This window comes from Phaethon aethereus, assembly GCF_964289735.1.
Source record: "Phaethon aethereus genome assembly, chromosome: 3".
NCBI classification, from domain to species: Eukaryota; Metazoa; Chordata; class Aves; order Phaethontiformes; family Phaethontidae; genus Phaethon; species Phaethon aethereus.
Genome location: NC_138576.1, coordinates 91323467 through 91344106, shown reverse-complemented (window position 1 = coordinate 91344106; position 20640 = coordinate 91323467). Strand labels below are relative to the sequence as shown.

Sequence of the window (20640 nt, the reverse complement as noted above, 5' to 3'; positions counted from 1 at the left end):
GGGGAGACCTTATCGCTCTCTACAACTACCTGAAAGGGGGTTGTGGTGACATGGGTGTTGGTCTCCTCTCCCAAGTAACTAGTGATAGGATGAGAGGAAATGGCCTCAAGTTGCACCAGGGGAGGTTTAGATTGGATATTACAAAAAATTTATTCACCAGGAGAGTGGTCAAGCATTGGAACAGGCTGCCCAGGGAGGTGGTGGAGTCACCATCTCTGGAAGTGTTCAAAAAACGTGTAGATGTGGCACTTTGGGACATGGTTTAGGGGGCATAGTGGTGTTGGGTTAACAGTTAGACTTTATGATCTTGAAGGTCTTTTCCAACTTTAATGATTCTGTGTGTGAAATCAATACTTACTTCCTCATTTGGTAAAGACACATATACCCGTTTGGTGAATCGTCTAGGGAAAAAAAAGAAACACACAACATGTGTACATATATAGACACACACTTTTATAACTTTCTAGTGCATACAGATCTAGCACTTGGTTTGATAAATGTCAAAATTCCACTTCATCAAATTCTAGGGAGTAGAACCACAGATTAAAACAGACAAATAAAAACCAAAGAACATGCATGAGCCACTGGTGTCACCTTACTCTTATTGAAGTTATGAAATTCTTCCCAGACAGGAAACACTCTAAAGGTAGAAATATCACTGAGTACCAACAACAAAATGAAGCATCTCTTCACTGTACACAAAATGTCTTTGGAATTATTAAAAATGTGTTTTATTTGTTCAGACAGTGCTCACACGCCTATTTTCCTGAATCAAGGATGAAAAGAGAAGCAAGTATGAGAACTTGTAGCAAAAAATTCCTAAGGCAAATCTACAGCAAGATCTGTAATTGCATGCGACATCAGAAGTCCAATATTCACAAAGCAGAAATACTGGATTTCACTGGCCAAATTTCTTCCTTTGTCCTGCCATTAAGATCCTAAGAATAAAAAAAACAATATATAAGATAAAAAGAGTCTTATAAAATGCTGACTTGGTCTCAACAGACACTGCTATTTAAGACCATTCCAAGGCTGTCATGCTTGTGCAGATGTATCCCAAAAGAGAAAAGACAGGCACCTCTTTGAGAAGTTAAATAACTTAACCTTGCCAAACAACTTTCGCTACTTGGTGTCTTCGTTGTTTTATGTTTCGGACTAAGTAGCAAAACCTGCTGTCCATAGTGAACATCATATTATTGTATTCAAACAAAGGAAGAGAAAATGTGGTACCTGAGAACAGCATCATCAAGCTCCTGTGGCCTGTTTGTTGCTCCCATCACAAGTATTCTGTCCTCTCCAGAAGACTGCACCTATATAATGTAGGAAGGCAAGCCAGCTTTCATTTTACATCAAGTAGTAATACAACAAAGCCAGTCAGAGACTTGCTGTGCATTCAGCATACTGATGGGATCCTACTGTGTATGCTTTTTATTAATGCAGTTAGCTTTGCATTTATCTAAAGAGTGTTTTAAAGTCAAACTAGGAAAAAGTAAAAATTAAAAAAACAAAACAAACACCCCCCCAAAAAAAACTGAAACAAAACAAAACAAAAAAAAAAAAAAAGGAGGAATGTAAACACAAGACAATATGCCCAAATTATGTTCCTTGAAGAGAGTCTTGCAAGAGCACAAATGTTGCTAAGCAATTGCCATTTACAATGCTGGAGAAAACCGAGACTACACAAATCACTCAGAAGTTTAGTCATCCAGAAATAATTATGTTTAAAAAGCCAGAGGCTTTCTGCTGTTGTGGGTTTCAACACCAAACATTGTTTTGAAGCCTACAGAGAAAGAGGGAATCAAAACTTTAGACTAAGGTATAGCCAGAACCACAAAATCAGATCAGAGATTTATCTAATATTTGTCTTGCAAGAAGCTAGTAATAAAACTTAGAAGCTATTCAATAGCACAAAGACACAGTAATTCCGCTCCCCCCTCCCGCAATCACTGAATTGCAAGACTTTATTTTATTCCTGAGAATATGGAGACTTACAGCTTCTAGCCTTCAGAGAAAACATCTGGGTATCGGAGACGTGTTATTATTTACCTAGTGTCCAAGTAGACTTAAGTCCATTGCTGCCTTAGTAAGTCCAAGAAGTTCCACAAAATCTTGTATAACATATTTACACCTTGATCCAAAGTTTACAAACTTGCTAATTATGTTTACCTTTCCCTTTTCCATTTTAAGGGAAAAGTGTGTGTGTAATAATTTCTGCATATCATTGTCACACTCCATTATTTGTCCTGATTCATCTCACTTCAGGCAAGTTTTTCCTCATCTCATCTCTCTGTACAGTTATCTTCTCCTTCAATACCTCATTACTATTTGCCTCACCATTGTGGCAATATTCCAGTGTGCTAGTGGAATATAAACTACAAAAAACAGCACTGTGTGACACACAAATATTCTGACGTTAATATGTTCCTGCCCCCATACACAACTATGAAGGCCAGTTCCTTTTCCTGGGTGTTACATATCCTGTCATTTCTAGGTCATGATGCCAAGAAAAAATTCCTAGCTCAATAAAAAGCATACTAACACAGAAATGAATCCTTCCGACGTGTCAGAGCTGTGTATACCTGTGATCTGAACTAGTCCATTTGAAATCCTCATTCCCCAAGTCTCACCTTACTCCTTTACAGCACATGCTTTTGTGACGCATATCCCTTAAAAACCAAAAAGGCACTACTTAAGTCATTTAGTCATCTCTTACTTTGCCAGAATGACGAGATGCCCTTCACCACAACATGCAGTTGCAAACAAGGATTCAACTCTGCCTAACCCTCTAGTGTCCCTCTTGCTCTGTAAGAATATTTTTTCCTCACACTCCTTTATTATTGCCATTTGTTATACCTTCTTCTCTGTCCTTTGTCTTTCAACCCGTTATTTCAGTTCATCTCCAGTTTGCTATCTTTCACTCCGACTGAATTTTCCAGGATACTACCATAAGCAGCTGAAAAACTGACAGCAATAAAAATGCTGTTTGCCAACCAAGGAGGAGGGATGATGGGGGACATGACATGACACACGGACAGACAGAGCTAAGCCCCAGCAGCCAAATCCTATTTGCTTGTGTAGCTTGTGCTGGCACCCACGACATTAGCCAATTCAGCTAAATCAAACAATACGTAAGACTAAATACTTACACCATCAAATTCTATTAAAAATTCTGTTTTTAGACGCCTGCTAGCATCATGTTCACCTTCTCGTCTTTCACACAAAAGGCTATCAACTTCATCTAAAAAACAAAGAAATACATCTTAATTAAACATACAATATCTTCATATTTGCCTAAGTTCTTTTGCTAATATAGGGCTCCAGTGAGAGATCAGATCTTTATTCCTTAGGAGACAGACAGATCTTAGTAAAGTTAAAAAGCCTGTATAGTTTTCTGATTTAATCATGCTACTATGTCTTGTCCTTTGAATATGCAACACCAACCACAGATGCAAGAAAAAAAAAAAAATCCTGCTGGATAACAAACTGCAACTTAGGACACGCAAAACTCATTTCCATGTTTGAAGTTTAATATATAAATGAACTTACTCTGTAAAGGTGGTATAGCATGCACGTTTTTGAGGGCATTTCTTCCCACTATTAACATCAATTAAACAACAGTAATCTAGCATGCTCTGCATGGAACTACTGATTACCCAACATGTCATATCTTGCTCTACACTGCAGAATTACCTAAAGAAGTTTACCTGATTATTCCAATTTAAAAAGTCAAGATGTTTAAGAAAATACATGAAAGTCAACAACATTTAAGGTCTTACCAATAAAAATTATAGAAGGCTGAAGTTCTCTGGCTACTGCAAATAGAGCACGCACCAGTTTCTCCCCTTCACCCACCTAAAACAACAATAAACTGGTTTTGGAGGGCATTTAGAAAGCGTTTATTACAACAAAAAAGACCTACAGAAAAATCTTGCTGACAACTAACACAGTCCATTCATACACGCTCAGATTATCACTAGTTCAGCATTACATACGGCAGCACTGTTTCCACCTTAAGAGAAACACTACAACTTCACTTACAATCACAACTGAGATGTCAAGAGACTTTGGCACCTAAATTATCAGAGTGAAAAAGAGCTGGGACCTACTTCATTTACGTTCTAAAGGAGAAGAGAAAACCCACAACCACTCATCTACATGACAGCCAGGGTCATCCTGAACTGCAAAAGCCTTTGACATTGGGTTATCACAAGCACAAACCAAAATTTTCACTTCACAAGTCATTTTTCTAAAACTTTATGTTCACTATAGGCTAACAGTTCACAAAGGACTCATCAGAAGTCTCTGGTCTTCTTAAGCCCCAATTACAGCCTGTGTGTTTTCAGATCAATATAATTTACAGCTGTTACTTACGTATTTGGAAGTTAGGCTCGCTGCACTTATATTAAAGAAAGTGGCATTTGATTCTGCAGCAACTGCTTTGGCCTAGGAAAGGGGAAAAAAAACCAAAACAACATACTTTTAAAAACATCATACTGAAGATACCTCTCTGCTTCTGTAGCTAGCACGCACAGCCTGATTGATGATTTTGAAAACCCCTATTCTTTCAAAGGGAACACCTTGTAGATGCTACTGAAAACTTCTGTACAGGCCACTTAAAAATAGGAATGGATAAGCAGTCGAACTACTAGAGAAGTTTCCAGACTCCTTTAGACTTCTCTACGCACATCATCTCCATACCCAACTACAATTTATTTACTGAAAAATACAAGTCTCCAGCTCTTTTCAATGCATCCTGAGTAGACATCTGACACAGTTTTAACTAATTTTGGGTGGTAATTTAGGGCAGCAGTTGGATCAAATCACATTTTAAAAAAAAATAAACCTGCATAGCCAGGGAATCATGTCTTGAATAAGGTCAAACTGTTAAGGAAGAGGATACTCTGTATCAGCATTCTCTTTCCTCTGAAAACAGTTTTTTTGTAGATACACTTAAAAGAAAAAAACATAATTTTTAATTTCAGTGATTAACAGTTATGTTCCAGTATGTAAAACATAACAGATGAGCACAAGGGAGCTGCTCAACATTCACACTCCTGTGCTTCAGAGCTGATCTAGCTTCACTATCAGCAAAGGGAGCATGTAGATGCAGCCCCGCCATGTGATGCGGGATGATGTGCCTGGCCTGGCTGATGCACAGGCATTTCCCAACAGTTCCTGAACCCAGCACACAAGGCTGAGAAAACAAGCAGCAACCAGACAGTTCCACACTACTTATGCTCCTTGCATAGCAGTGCGGAAGGCAGACAACCCTCTTTCTTGCTACTGTGCTCCTTCCTCATCTCCAAAATGCACTTCTAGTATATTTATTAACCACTGCTGTACACAAACAATTAACCATGTTACTATTACTCTCTCTGAAAACGAAATCTGGACTTGCTAGTTTAAATTGTAAAATATTACTTGTGATATTGAAGAAAATTAAAGAGAGAACACTTTAGCAATTCCCTCTCCCATAAAATCCAGAGTTAAGAACAATTTTGCATTTCTGTATCAAATTGACACCTAACACATATCCAGGAAGAATACACAGTTTATCACTACAACACCTGAACCAAAAGCCACCCCTCAGAGTTACATTTTAAGCCGACCAACTCATGCATGAAGTAGTTTCCTCACCAACATTGTCTTCCCATTTCCTGGTGGGCCGAACAGCAATAAACCACGTGCAGGAGCTCTAAGTCCTGTAAATAGCTGAGAAGTACATCATTATAAGTTACCTTCAAAGACTTAAAAGAAAATATTGATTTACGTTTGTAAGAAAAGGTTTTAAGATTGAGGAATGGCTCACTGGCTAGCACTGGTAGCAACAGTAGCAGTGCTACAACAGTACAGGTTTTTAGAGAACTACACTCTGTTACTAACTTGAACTAATGCATGTTACTTTTCCCCACACAGCAGTTAAATTACATCATGATCATTCTGAGCATAGAGACACTGAAAGGAGTACAAAAGGCAGTAACATATTCCACAAGACAGACCAGCCTAATGAGTTCAAAGCACCAATTGCATTTAAAAAGGGGGGAATACAGGTGTGTTAGTAGGAGAGTTAAAGCAATGTTCCTACTAACTCCATATGGAAGAACCTCTTCATCTTTCTCTTTTTTTATTAAATGAAACTTGAGAAGACAAGCTTTGACCGAAACTATTTAAAATATTACTTAACAACCACATACTTTCCCTAAATGCTACTGATAATAATCTCCTCCCTCTCACTTGGCATTGGATTCATCTTTCCTACGCTGTAAAATTCCACCCACCACATGTAGCATCACAGCAAGCAGATCTACCAATTCTCATAGAGTATGAATGTCTTAGTCATTCCTGTAGCCTGTTTTCCCCAGCGCTTTGTCTTTACCACATTCCTCAAGAGTTTGAGTTCCTTTCTTGGCCTCACACCCACCCCTCCATTCCAGCTTCCAGTAACTCCAACAATCAACCAAAAGGAATAGTGGGGAGTCTCATATATACAGACCATGCCTAAACACCACTGTCGGCAGGCATTCCTTTCCACAACACCCATGATAACAAGTGGCTCCGTTACCAGCGTAGTGATTCTAAGATGACCGATCAACATGCATTTTCTCTATTATTTCATCATTCACAGCATTTTGTTTGTGCTTGACTTTGCTCGATTACTCACAATAGTTATCCAGCATGATCCTATTCACTAATACATACCACCTACGTTATAAATGTATTGCAGCGTTTTAATCTGGATACCTACACTTCCTCAACTGTTTCTGCTTTCCATGCTGCACACCACCATGTGCATCTCCTGCTTGACTCCTTTTGTTTGGAATCATTCTGTGGGAGTCCCCTCATTTTAAAGATAGTCCATCCAGACCAAATCTACATCTCTCCGTCACCTTGATCATCACCTACACACTTCAGCTGCAACTACCATTTATCACTAAAACACACTAAGCTTTTAAAGTTTTTATTAACAGACTAATCATACTAAATGTGATATGAACTAATTGCTACTGTTTCATTAGCATTTTACTGATGAAATGGTTGCAGCCATGTCTCTAGTCAGTGTTTTCTGTTTATTCACCTCAACTCTTGCTCTCCTACAAAAATACCATTAATTGGCTTGTTTAAATACGAATTTGAGTTCAAAACTTCATTAACATTAAAACTGAAGTAGCATTTAATTGACTAAATACTCTCCTATAGTTGCCACACCTACCATGTTCACTTACAAGGAATAAAACCAACTTCTTTTCTTCCAAGGAACGTTTAAAAATTCGCAGAATTCTCTGTCCTTGTTATATCTCTGCCTACACCAAGGTCAAGCCCATTGCTAGCTACAGTAATACAAAGACAACCTTATTGAAAACACCAACTGTTAGGAAAAAAGTCGTAACTACGCCAAGCCTCACATCTCAAAGTCCCTCCCACCCAGCTTATTGTATTAGCGTTATTGAACAACAAACTTAACATACTAAAGCACTCTAATAACAGACATGATATAATGACATTTTCCCTCTGCATAAGAATACCAGAGCATGCATATTTGATGCCAAAGCTTTGTTTTCCGCAAGGCTAGTATTCCTATGATGCTATGCCAGGTTTAGGGTTTCTTCCCCATGACACTTCAAAACCAGAAACTGCATTAAAAGGAAAGAGCAACTCCAGTCACCTGTCAATATGACAAGAGAGGCCCACAAGCAAACAACAAAGAACAAACAGCAATTTTGCTTGAATAATCAGCACTGCAGTAAACCATTGCATGCAAATTCTGCAAGAGTGCATCAACTTTTTGCAAGTCCAACTTTAGAACATGACCAATTTAATTTTTTTAAGTGGCTCAAAAATTTCCAGTATATAGACCAGACCTGAATCTATGCAATCACAGTAGTTGAGGTACAACCTATGATAAAATAAATTAAAAGCCTAAATAACCATTTTCCACTCAGCCAAGTAAAGAGGAAATCTGCTCTCAAATGTTACACACCTCAGTGTATTTGCTTCTTCACTACTACACTTCTTTGCATCCTCTCCTGCTGCAAATAGACTATTAGAATGTCTAACCACCATCCACACAGAGAATATGACCACAATACCAATTTAATATTTTTCAAAACAGATAGTGTCATGATTTAATTTACCTATACAAACCTCATCTGCTTCACTCTTCCAATTGTGGGCTTTGTCCTTTACATGTCCATGCAAGATTGGACACACAGCTGTAACTATCTGGATCTGTCAAGCCTCACAGATTTTCAGGATTTTCTTTGGTTTGGGGGTTTTTTTGGGTTTTTTTAGGGGGTTGTGGTTTTGGTTTTTGTGTGTGTGTGTGTTTTGGTTTGGTTTTTTTTTTTAAGCTATTGCCTCAGTCACTTTCTCTAACATTGACTAACCAGAAGATAAGGAATTTCACAGTAGTATTTTAACACATAAATCTTCATTCTCCTTTTCCAATACTGCTATCAACACACAGCTGTCGATAGCAATTACAACCAGCAAAGACAGGATTCAAGAATCACCGCTTCATGTGTGAAGCACAATACATTTCTTTGTTTCTGTGACAAGAGTGACAACAAAACCCAGTTCCTTACCTCAGGTCTAAGAGAAGGAAGGATAACAATTTCTTGCAAAGCTTGTTTAGCCAGTTCCTGCCCTGCGATATCATCAAATTTGACAGCTGGCCCACTAACAAAGAAACGGAATACTAATTAGTCTAACAATGAGATACTCTTTTTCAGCTGCAGCTGACTAATTTATGCATTTGACTATTTACACAGAAACCTTTTGAGGAAATCTACAACTTATATTGCTAAACATTTTAAAAGATAAGCATTTCTGATTTGAATTTTCATTCTTTTGCCAAAAGCAACAAAAACAAAAAGCCACTCCCAAAAAACCACCCCCAAAAACCCACAACAAACAAAAATACTAATTTTCATTCCAAGTGGACCAAGACTGTACTGAACAAAAAACTTGTTTTCTGCACTGGAAAGCCTACTTTTCTCCAGACTTACCTATCAACAATTTCATTCAGGATAAGATTAGCAAGATTACTGTCCACATTTCTAAATATCTTCAAGTCTTTCTTTTTTCGAGGAGCAGTGGTAGGAGTAGAAGGCTTATTTGTTCTGCTATTTTTAGGAACAGCCTGGGGAGGGGCAGAGAACAAACAAAAAAACCCAACTTGATACTTTTAAAGTATACGGTTAACAAAATCACTTTTACATTTCAGATGCTCCAGTAAAACCTAATGTGTTAAGACACATCAGAGATTCTGATGCTGTATTTTGCTACAAATCATACTATCATATTCAGCCACAGGTAGAACAGCTTAGGCTCCAGTGGAGAGGGTTTTTTTGGTTTGTTTTGGCGATTTTTTTTTAAAGATAATCTATTATATTTAACTATGGTATTTTCCCCCAGTATACTCTAGAAACAGAGCATCACAAATTGTTTCAGATTTTCAACACCTATAAGCAAGAATTTCTACTGCTGTTATACTTTGCTAACAGACCACTTAGAAGTCTTCATATTATAGCAGAAATAACGCTTAACCACATTTATGTTCTGTCCATTCTGCTCTTTATTCTACTTTACTGTGGAAGTAGCTGGGGGGAGATAAGGATGGAAGGGAAAGACGTGGGTCAAAAGAAATGTAGCATTTTTGTCTCTTTTGTATTTCAGTCACAATTGAACCATAATTTGCTTTTCAGTGTGGTTGCAATACAACCTGTGCATGCATGCTTTGGAAGAGAAAAAACGTGTTGGGGGAAAAATCTGTAGTTTTGGAGTAAGACGGTTTTTTCCCCTGCTCCATCTTTTATGTACCGAGAGTAACATTTATTTTTCTCCTATATAAGCTTCCCTCGTTTTGAAAATTGCATGGGAAACTAAGTATTATCATTTATTAGTGCAATCACAATTAAATTCCATTTGCCCATGCAGCCACCCGATGCATCCCGATTTCTAAAACCCACTCTGTAACCCAGCTCAAGAGGCTTGGCCAAAAAATTTAGGGGTTTAGGGTTTTTGTTCCCTCCTCCTCCCCACACCCCCCACCCCCCACCCCCAAAGAACCACCTTTCTGATACTACAATACTACAATAAAGGCAGTAAATCCAAATTTGTTCTGGAATTTAAATTGTCTTTCCAAGTGTATACTGCTGTATTTATCCTTACTATACCTTATGAGTTGAAGCTGCAGGATTAGGTGCTGGTCTAGACACAGAAGTTGATATCCCACTGTAGCTAGGTGTTCTGTGGTGACCTGAAAGGCCTGTGGATCCAGTTTTTGCAACAGTTTTTGAACGAGGGAGGGAATTACTTGTGTGTGTTAAGGGATCCTTCTTTTTTGGAACCGCTCCACTTTCTATAAAGAAAACCAATCCCATGAGAACATTTTCAGCAGTCATACTTTCACCATCAATTCTAACTTGAAGAGGGTATTTTTGACACATATAATACGGTATTATAGAAGAATAATACAAGTTTTTAAAGAGGTTTAGTACTTTTAAGGGGATATTAACTGTAGCCTTCTCCTGAAGTTAAGTTTTGAATTTTAGCAGGTCTCAAAACCAACACTAGTTAGCCATCTTAGAAAGGCTGGAGACGTCTAAGTGCTATAACAAGGGAAGAACACCACCTATTCCTTAAGGCAGAAGACAACAGAACACCAGCCAGAAGACTTTCCTTCCCAAGAACTCCTAAAAATAATCATTACAATAATCCCCAAATGTCAAGCCATTAGCATCAGAGCATTCATTCCTTAAGTGATATTAGCAGGCTAGTTACTTTGGATGCTAGCTAACACTATCTAGCACCTTCCACACAGAAGCTTCACCAAGGCACTTCAATTTGAGAAAATTAAAACAGTTATACCTGCAAGCAACTACCAGGAGCTTTTTCTTACAGCTTTGTTTCACTTCAGGAATCTCAAGGTGTACGTAAATTCTGAATGGGCAGCTCAAACAGCTTACCTTCCTATATTTAAAATTAAGTCTTAAAATATTACATTATATTATACCACAGAATTCAAACACCACCACATGTTCTGTTCACACTTACTCTAATTCACCTCCAGGATTGAGCAGGAAGGTCTCAAATAGGTGACAGACAAAACTGAACATACTGGCCACAGGTGATTAAACTACAAAAGGCCATTTTGGTGCAGCATAAGTGAAATAGCACTTGATTTCTACATTCTCCATATGGGATACATGATAAAACAAGGTTCCTTGGCACAGAAAAGGCAAGTGTAAAACTTTAAAACAGAGACTAAGAGGTAAGAACGTGCTACAATGAGCACGCAGGTTGGTGAGGCTGGTTAATGATTAGAGCACAGCATCAGATCAGGGTTTTTTTGTGGTGGGAACACAGTATTGGAAGCTGTCTAGTACAATACTGTTGTCTGCAGTGGAAACTGCCTTATTTTATATCCTTTTAAAAGGATTAAGGAGCCTTTTGATAAGAGAAATATGGCGTCAGAGGTAAAGAAGCTCAAAATGGATTTCAGCTACAAGTTTCTTCACAAAGATTTTAGAAATCTGCAACTCAGTTTGGCTTGTTAGTCTTAAGCGATGGGCCCAAGAACTCTCATTTTTAAGGAAGTTAATAACTATATGAAGAATTTTTAATTTATAATATTGCAGTTCAGTGAAAAATACTTTAAGTAGAGAGGCTCATAATTTTGAATGTTATGTTTAAAAAATTCAAGTAAGAATACTTCAGTGAAACAGTACAATGGAAGGATCAATTAATTACTGCCACGTTCTCAGCCTCTTTAAACATAAAAGTCTTTCATACTACCAAGAGCAAATCTTTACATAGCCTGCAGTTATCCATGTGTTGAACTACTTGGCTAACAAGCTCGTAAAGCCTTTCTTCAGTCACAAATCTATCCCTTTTAAGAGTTACTGAGACTCTGCAGGGGTCATCATAAACAATGTAGATGTATTAATATACAAAAAACAAAGGAACTTGGAGAATATAATTAACTACATTTACCTTTAAGATATTTCTGGTAGGGAAAAAAAAACCACACAACAAAAAAACTAAAACACCAAAACACAAACCCAAAACAAAACTGGCTACTGACTAAATCACACACAGATCCAGAACTGGTTAAATTTACTTAGTCATTCCTGCACAGGAATTTCCCAGTCAAAAACTCTTCAAAATTAGACATACTTAGTAACTTTCAAGTTCAAAAAGCAGTATATGAATCTATTAAAAAACCTAGTTACTCAACCCTTTGACTGGTCCAATTTAATGAAAAAGTGACACTCCTGTTGATTTTTTTCTTTTCCTTCAGCCTCATTTGCACAGCTGTCAAAGTAAAACATGGGAAGGCTTCAAAAAGATAAAGTAGGTTTTTTCCATCTTCTTCACCCAAACATGTTGCTCAATTATCACCCTTTCCCAGAACTACCCCCATCTGTTGGGAACCACACACACTGCAATTTTGAGTATCATAAAATTGCACAAGTAAGGACTATTTCAGGAAGCTGGAAATATATGGGCAGGGAAGGGAAAAGAGAAAGGTTTAATCAGAAATTACAATTTACTCTAGCTGTACCTCCAGGAATCAAGACCACTAAGCTGGCATATGTTCTGTGGTCAGTCCTAATGGGTAGCACAGAAAGAAGCATTAATCAACTACTCTTGAACACAGTTGTTCAGTGTCAACTCCAGAGGGAAACCTTGTTTTATATACAAATTTTCATTGAAGCAGCAAATAAAAATCATAGAATCATAGAATCTTTGGGTTGGAAGACACCTTTTAAGGCCATCTAGTCCAACCCCCCTGCAATGAGCAGGGACATCTTCAACTAGATCAGGTTGTTCAGAGCTCCATCCAACCTGACCTTGAATGTGATCAAACTTTTCAGAATTACAGTTTATCTAAAGTTTATCTATTTCTAAAGGGTGAAGTGTTTAAGAGCACATGTATGTCTCCTGTTAGACTGACAGCCCTTATTATTACGTTATGTAAAATATGTATTTTGCTGTAACAAAAGCAAAACTCCCAAAGCATATTTCTTATCCATTTGTATTTGTCATCTGCTGAAAGATGGAAAATATGCTGCAAGTAAACTTAAAACCTTCGTAACATCTCCAGCAGCCTTTTGCCAAATGTTTCATCGTTCTGTAAAAAACAGTAAGGAAGTGCCTAAAATATATTCTAATCACAAAGACAGACCATAGTATTTTTTCAAGTGTATTTGAAACACTGAATAATTCAATTGTCTGCTTCATCTATAGTTATAGGATAGTAAAAGGGGCTTAGTCACTTTGACTTTACTCTCTAATTCTTGACAATAGAACAATTTACTTCAAAGCTCCAAGCTAACGCCACTAGATCATAGAGAAATAATAACTATCTGGTCCTGAAAGCATCCCTGCAATTTTAATCTGTGATCCAAATATGTACACAACAAAAAAATATGAATAAGCAAGGAGCAAAATTTTGTCTGAGGTTTTCTATTGGTTAAATTGTGATAAGTTGCAGACACAGGTGCCCAATTTCAGACTCCTTTACAGAAAAAAAATGTTGATGCATTTACTATATTTAACTGTTTTTAAAGGTAAAGAGAAGTAAGGATATGTTTGAACAACTTTAATCATGATACTACACACCTGGAAACAGAAATAATCTGGGAAACGTGCAGCGCTAGCTTATTTAATAAAGGTAACAGCATGCTTTGAACTTCTAAAAAGCAAACCCATTATATTTTCTTTTGTGTGTCTAAAACAGATTAAAGCACATCTTAATAAACAAGTTCCTGCTCTTTTATAATGTCTTGCAGGCCATCGCCTCAACAGGTGTGGGAAGAGAGATTGCCAGTGAAGACTGAGGCAAAGAAGTCATTGAGTACCTCAGCCTTCTCCTCCTCATCTGTCATTACCAGTTTGCCAGTCTTGCTCAAAGGGGTACGCTGTCTTTGACCTTCCTTTTCTGGCTAACACACCTATAGAAGCCCTTCTTATTATTCTTTGCCTCTCTTGCCAAGTTCAGCTCCAGCCTCATTAAAAAAACAAACAAACAAAAAAGCATAAAAAAGTTTAAATTAAAATTAGCAGCAGTTCCAATATTGCAGAACAGTTTCCATCCTTTAGTTATGAAAGCTCAAAAATTATCAGGGAATAATATGCCTCAAATTCTTCACATATGCCTACTGGTAAATGATATAAAGTGGCTAAGAGAAGTTATAACATGTGGTCTGTGGACCCCAAGTTGAAAAAAAAAAAAATGTCACCAGTCTAGAATTGTCTGTAACTATGTATGTAGTTTTATTTAAAAAAAAAAAAAAAAAAATCTTTAAAATGCTTAGCTTATACATTTTCTGCAAATATTGCATAGCAAAATACATGCAGCAATTGCAAGACTAATAGTTACTCAGGATCAGCATTCACAATAGCCCCCAAAATAGTAATTCCTTCAAAGATTATATTCAAATTTTTCAAAGAGGTACATTCGAGTAATAAAAACTGCCTAGCAGAAAACTTCAGCAACAAGGACATGCTGCATGTTTCAAATGGTAGCAAAGCTACACAGATCATGGACACAGTTGCTCTCCTTTCTGAACTGACAGAGTCATGTCAGTCAAAGATCTACTGTTGCCAAATTACGGTGTTAAAAACAATTTTATTGCTACTTGTTCTTCTACTTGGGAAATTCCTTAAAAAACTTCAGTATTAAGAGTAGAATTTTTGCAACTTCGGAAACATTGCAAAAATATGGCTACTGTTAAAGACACACCAGGAAATCCTTCCAAGTGAAAACTGAAAAAAAAAAATACTAGATACTTGCACAATGCTAATGTTGTGGTAAGAAAGAGAAATTTAACGCTTTCTCTGATCACATGCCGAGATTTAGGCATTAAATGTAAAATGGTACACTGAAATTACTGTAATACTGTCAGTATTGTATGCTCAGTAAATAAATTCATACAACTTATAAACACTGCCTTTGGCAAGACTGACATAATCTTCTTCCCAAGCTAGTTTAAAAACAAGAACCCACAATGCAAAGGAAAACATGCATGTCTGAGGGGGGGAAAAAATAAAAAAAGATATACAGCTAAGTTGTTTTACATCTAGTTTAACACTATGAGAACAAGACTGATAGATATGAAACAATAAATATGTATTTCAAAATGAAGTTTAGGGTCAAGGCTACTTGTTATTACTCTATATATTAGACTATAATATTACTTATTATAATAACAAGTAATAACAATTAATTTTTGTTACTGCATAGCCTTCTGCAACTGAAGGGCAGGTGATACTGCTGTAATGAGGTCTTATAAAACTGCATTATAAATCTATCACATAATTTTTCATGAAAAATCTCTAGCTATTCAGGTAATTTAGGAAACTATGAATGAGGAAGACAGGGATAAGTATTCATTTGTGCTAGAATCAAGTAAATCGGTCTAAAAGACTGACATGTAATATCTTGAAAGAAGGAAGAATCTCAAAACAGTCACATTTTGGAAATATAAAAATGTGCAGTATAGTGGTGAGAACAGAATATCAGACAGAATTAAGAAGCAAAAACATCTTTAAGACTTTGGCCTTTAAAAGCAAATGAAAGCAAGCAAAGCACTTTTTGACCAAAGAATGGGCAAAAAGGCACTTCCTTGATGTTAAAACTATGAATGACCATGTTTCACGCTTCATAAAGTCCTGGACTTTCTAAAAGCCCAGCCTGATTAGGCAACAGCACAGACAATTTTATGTAGATCGAAAAATGAAGCTTATGCCAGAGCCCTGTGGCTCAGTACTTCTACAGTACCTCTACTTTCTCAGTAACAGCAGTCCTCTTATCTCAAGTAGTCTGCAAGCTGATTTTGTACAGTTTTCTATGAATTTGTCATCTACTTTGTGTTTTTAAGTGATTGTAGCTGTCCATCTGAAAATACTCTCTTTATTACAATATGTATAAAGGAAGTACTTTTAAGAAAAAAAGTGTGCCACTAACACGTTCTTATACTCCGAACAAAGAGACAGAGAGAGAACATGAGAGAGAGTGAGCATGCAAGCGTAGGCACCCAGCCAACTAAGAAATTAAGACATCAGTTAATAGGCTGACTTTCCTGGTACTATCAGGGACCCCACAGCTGCAGAAGAATTTCAGTACTTTGGGTAAGCCTTTAACTTCCACAAGTTATGAATCTAAAGTTTACCTTTGGCAATGTAAATGCAAATGGAAATGGAACAAGCCTCATAAAGTCTTGTTCCAAGTAATCAGTAGATGCCCGGTACCTAACTTTTTTACAACCCACTTTTTAGTCCTCCTGTCTCTTCTCAGATCCCCCTGAGCCTGGTAAATGAAAGTTCCTCCATTAGCCCACACTCCTTTTTCAGAAAGTCAGAAGACACTTCCTCAGAAAAAAGGATCCCCAGAAGACCATGGCTCTTTGCAGTTTTGCTACCCTTTCCTCCACAGTTTTGCAGAAGTGCTTCAGTCATCCATCCATAAGTCACTAGGAATAAGATTCCAAAAGGGTAAATTGACTAATACCAATTTCCACAAGTTTACCAACAGTGACCACCTCCTACTACAAGAATTTCTGTAAATAAAAACACCTGCCACAGAACTGGCAAAATGTTTCTTCATTTCCAGTAGATGCTAATGGATATTCCATGATTTGTTACTAATAGATTTAAGTGACTAAAATAACAGCTTTAAGAGTGAAAGCTCAGTCTAACCTTCTCCTGCAGCATCCAATTGTGAGATACATTGAGAAAAAGGTACAACAACATATAAAGGAAAGGGTTTAAAGAAAAAGCTGTTCACATCAAATCAGGTGAAGCATGGTATCAGTTTTTGTATGTGTATGTATGTATTTGTTCACTCAATCTCTAGCCAACCAGGTAAAAAGACATTTAAGGTAAAGTGTTCTCAATCTCAATCTACATAGGAATTTATACAGAAGATGCATTTTAACTACATCCTTCTGACAAATGCAGTTAAAAATACCACACAAACAGTAATCTAAAGGTGCCTAACATGACACAGTTCCACTATTTTAACTTCTCATACATTAGAAAGAATAAAACCAAACAGTAAGATGGCTCCAGAACTAGAAATGGAGCTAAAAAAAGGCATGTGGTTTACAATAAATTTCAAGTTTAGTTACATTAAAAACTGAAGATTGCTCTTGACTCAGTAGACAAGCTTTATGAATTCCACTGCTTGCTAACTCTCTTATTTTATTTAACCTCATTATAGCCTACTGTACAAATTATCAGTTGAGATCACAGTTGTGACAATAGCTCACTGCTGGCTTAAACCATTCCCTGAAGACAATTCACAAACCTTACAATAACTTTACTCCTTGTGTACGGACAAGCAAGTTTACCTCCTCTATTTCACTATCCCTGGTACAATCTTCTGGAAAAAGATGAAAACAACCTTCTTTGACAGAAAGCAAGAGCTATTTTGCCCCCGACCTTGTTTTAATCGTGTATCACTTCCTCAGAATAAAAAACCCCTGAAATTTAAAGCAGCTTAATGGAAATGCACATTCACTCTCACAATATCATAAAGGAAGAACTACTTATGTAGGCACAACATATAACCTACATATCCTACATTGACTTTGACATTTTCTAAAACAGGTTTAATTTAATTCCTTTAAGAATATAACATGAGAAATATTTTCTAAAATGTTGTGGTAGTAAATAGTTTTGGATTCTAGGACAGCCATTGTAAGAGAGAACTGAATACAACAAAATAAAACATGTTGTCGAAGTGATAGAGAGGATGGAATATATTTTATAAAAAGCCTTTAAAAACAGAACTATAAAACATTATTTAAAAAAATTGGTGGGGCCAGAACATAGTATTGCATATTTTTCCCTGTAATACAACAGAAACTGAGAGACATCCCCTCAATAGGCGCTGGTAAAACCAAACCCACCTGACTGGAGATGTCCATTGCGGCATGCCAGGTTAGTACTGTCATTATAGACCTCCATTTGCGGCTTGGAAATTTGCAAAACTGCCTGCAGCTTCTCTACATAGTAGACAGAGGGGAAGGGAGGAAAAAGGACAAAATAAACAAACAAAAAATAAAAATGAACCAAGAAAATTTATGTATGTTGAACACACAAATGTCAAGTTTGGCTTTGTTATACTTGATACAGGGTTAAAGACAGGAGTATTTCTATCTATTCTACACGTTCAGCAAATTCGTAAGAAAATTCTGTCAGTATGAGCATGACTGAAAACAGCTTTAAAATTGGCCATTTATGGCTGAGTTAATTCCAATAATCTTTCCAGCCCAGTGATTGTAGTTACCTCCAAAAAGCAATGGTCAGGATTAATTCAGCTTCATTTCCTAAACATTTGTGTTGATAACCTGTCACTGAAAGTCCTCCCCAAGATGTTAACTTCTAACCAACTGCAAGGAGTCATCGCTTTCCTGTATATTACATGTTTCACTTAAGTAGCAACAGCCAGTCAACATTTTACAGAAACCTCAACCATTAAAGCAAAAATCATATATACATTATGATGATATCTTTCAAGATGTCTATTTAGAAATATAATTGCCTTGAAATTAAGACAATAAAATTGTCATGCAAGCTGTGTTCTTTAAGAAGATTAACTTTAGAAGCATATGAATACAAGATTTATAAGGTTAAAGATTAAGGAGAAAGAAATTAACCCTAAGAAGTCATGATAAAATAGCCAAAGCGGGCAAATGACACAAAACAAGAATTAAGTCTCATGACTACGTGTTCTCTGCAGCTCACCTACTGCTCCTGCTTTTCCCACTGCAGTTAAAAACCTCTAGGCTTTACTTTTGGGGCCCTTTACATCCTCTCCCACCTTTATTTCACACATACACACACACCCTTTTCTGTAAAAACAAAACTGTTAGTAAGGATGCAAGGCACACATTGTCACACTCCCTCTTCCACCCCGTTTTCTTCTTCCTCTCCCCCAAGAAGTAACAGTACCAAGAAGCTGCAGGAAAACAGATAGCCAAGTAGAGGAGAGATGTCCTCTGGCAACATGAAAGCACGTACTGCAAAAGCAGCCGAATTCTACAGAAAATGTGCACAGACAAGATCATAAATTCCCTGACTGGAAGAAGAATTGCCATTCAGAGCTTGCAGATCATACAATCAACAAGCACAAACATTTCCTTGCTTCCACCTCTTCGTCTATTACAGGTCTTTTTCCAGTTTTTCTGCTTCATTCCTTTCTTCTTCTGCCTGCTCCTGATCACTTAGCCCTTAGCTTTCCTGAAAAGTATCTTTAGACCCAATAGTTTAAGTGATGGTTTAATAATAATATCCATACTGAACAAGATGCAGTTTAGAGTGAAAACTTAGTAGCCACAGGCAAATGTGAAAAGCTAAAGTTCAAGATTAGTATGTGCACCCAGGGTTTACTTTGTTTGAAATTGAAAGCATCGAAGAATGGGTACAGCAAAACAAAAAAATGTTAGTCACACAAGAACAGCCTACGAACAACCACAAGCTTTGTTAACTTGCAAGAAGTTACCCTAAGAAACCTCCCTCTAAAGAAGTCTAAAAGTCCTTTTAGTATGACTGGCCGCACACACAGTACACTATTTTAGTGGGTGCAGCACTACCGACGGAGACAGCAGAATAGTCTACTCCTTGCCCAGTGCATGCAATCTGAATAAAAGTACATAGGGAAGATAAGGAAACAAAATTAGTATTAATAGACTTGGTAAGATATTAGGTATTAAGTTTTGGAGAACATTTCTGAACTTTACAAAAAACCTTTCTAGCAAGTGACCACAATAAAATCAATTGGCTTGGGCAGGAATTCAGGAAATGCTATTTGCTTCAACACTACAGTTTGAGACTGGGGTTTTACCACAATTATCAATGGCTTAGCAAGTTCTGCATATTCAGGAACTCCAAAACTGCAACAAAAAAATGTAATCCAACCGTTGTACAGTTTCAATTCACATACTGTCTTCCCATGACATACTAACATGTAATTTTAATACTGCATGTAAAATTACATAAAGCACATATATCACTTTTCTTGAGAGACAGTACAGCTCTAGAGCCCTCTGGAATAATGAAAATAAACTGAGCTATTAAATACTATTCCAGGGAATTAACAGAACACCCTATCACCTTCCATTTAAATCCTTTCTCCCTATGTCTCCAGACATTGAAAAACAAAATGTTTACAGAATCTCATTCATTATTTCTCCTTGATGATACAGCGTTGACATAAACCTATCAAATAAACACCACTGCAGCCATTGTCTTACTTAGGCAACACTAGACCTTGAATTCAGGGTAACTGATTTCTAGTAGAAAACCCAAACCATTACCCTGTAACACAAGCCTGAAGCAAAAACACCATCACCCCAAGACAGTGGAATAATCCCAAAAGGTGCCCACTGAAGCCCATATCTATACACAGGCTGAATTATTACCAAAGAGGATACTGATGAAAGATATTTGAACTGTGCACCATGTGCATCTTTTAACCAAAATACTGAAGCTACACATAGTACACAGAAAGGCACTTGTGCTGCTAGAAATCTGTCCCCCTACAGAAAGTCTCTCTGAAATGGGAGAACACAGAGTAGTACAACACATGTATAGCATTAGAACTGAACAGTGTTGTACCGGGCATTGTGG

The 20640-nt window shown here is 37.1% G+C and overlaps 1 protein-coding gene across 1 annotated transcript in view; it reads right to left on the bottom strand.

Annotated features, from left to right (window-relative positions):
- SPAST (spastin) overlaps positions 1-20640 on the bottom strand; it is a gene marked incomplete at its 3' end in the record, with an annotated part of 36198 nt that overhangs the window by 7412 nt on the left and 8146 nt on the right. Inside the window, exons 4-13 of the mRNA XM_081997569.1 lie at positions 17919-18014; positions 10176-10360; positions 9006-9139; positions 8583-8676; positions 5638-5712; positions 4372-4443; positions 3777-3852; positions 3147-3238; positions 1231-1310; positions 359-401 (exon numbers count right to left, since the gene is read on the bottom strand). Of these exons, the coding sequence (XP_081853695.1) occupies positions 359-401; positions 1231-1310; positions 3147-3238; positions 3777-3852; positions 4372-4443; positions 5638-5712; positions 8583-8676; positions 9006-9139; positions 10176-10360; positions 17919-18014 (947 nt within the window). The remainder of the gene's footprint in view (positions 1-358; positions 402-1230; positions 1311-3146; positions 3239-3776; positions 3853-4371; positions 4444-5637; positions 5713-8582; positions 8677-9005; positions 9140-10175; positions 10361-17918; positions 18015-20640) is intronic.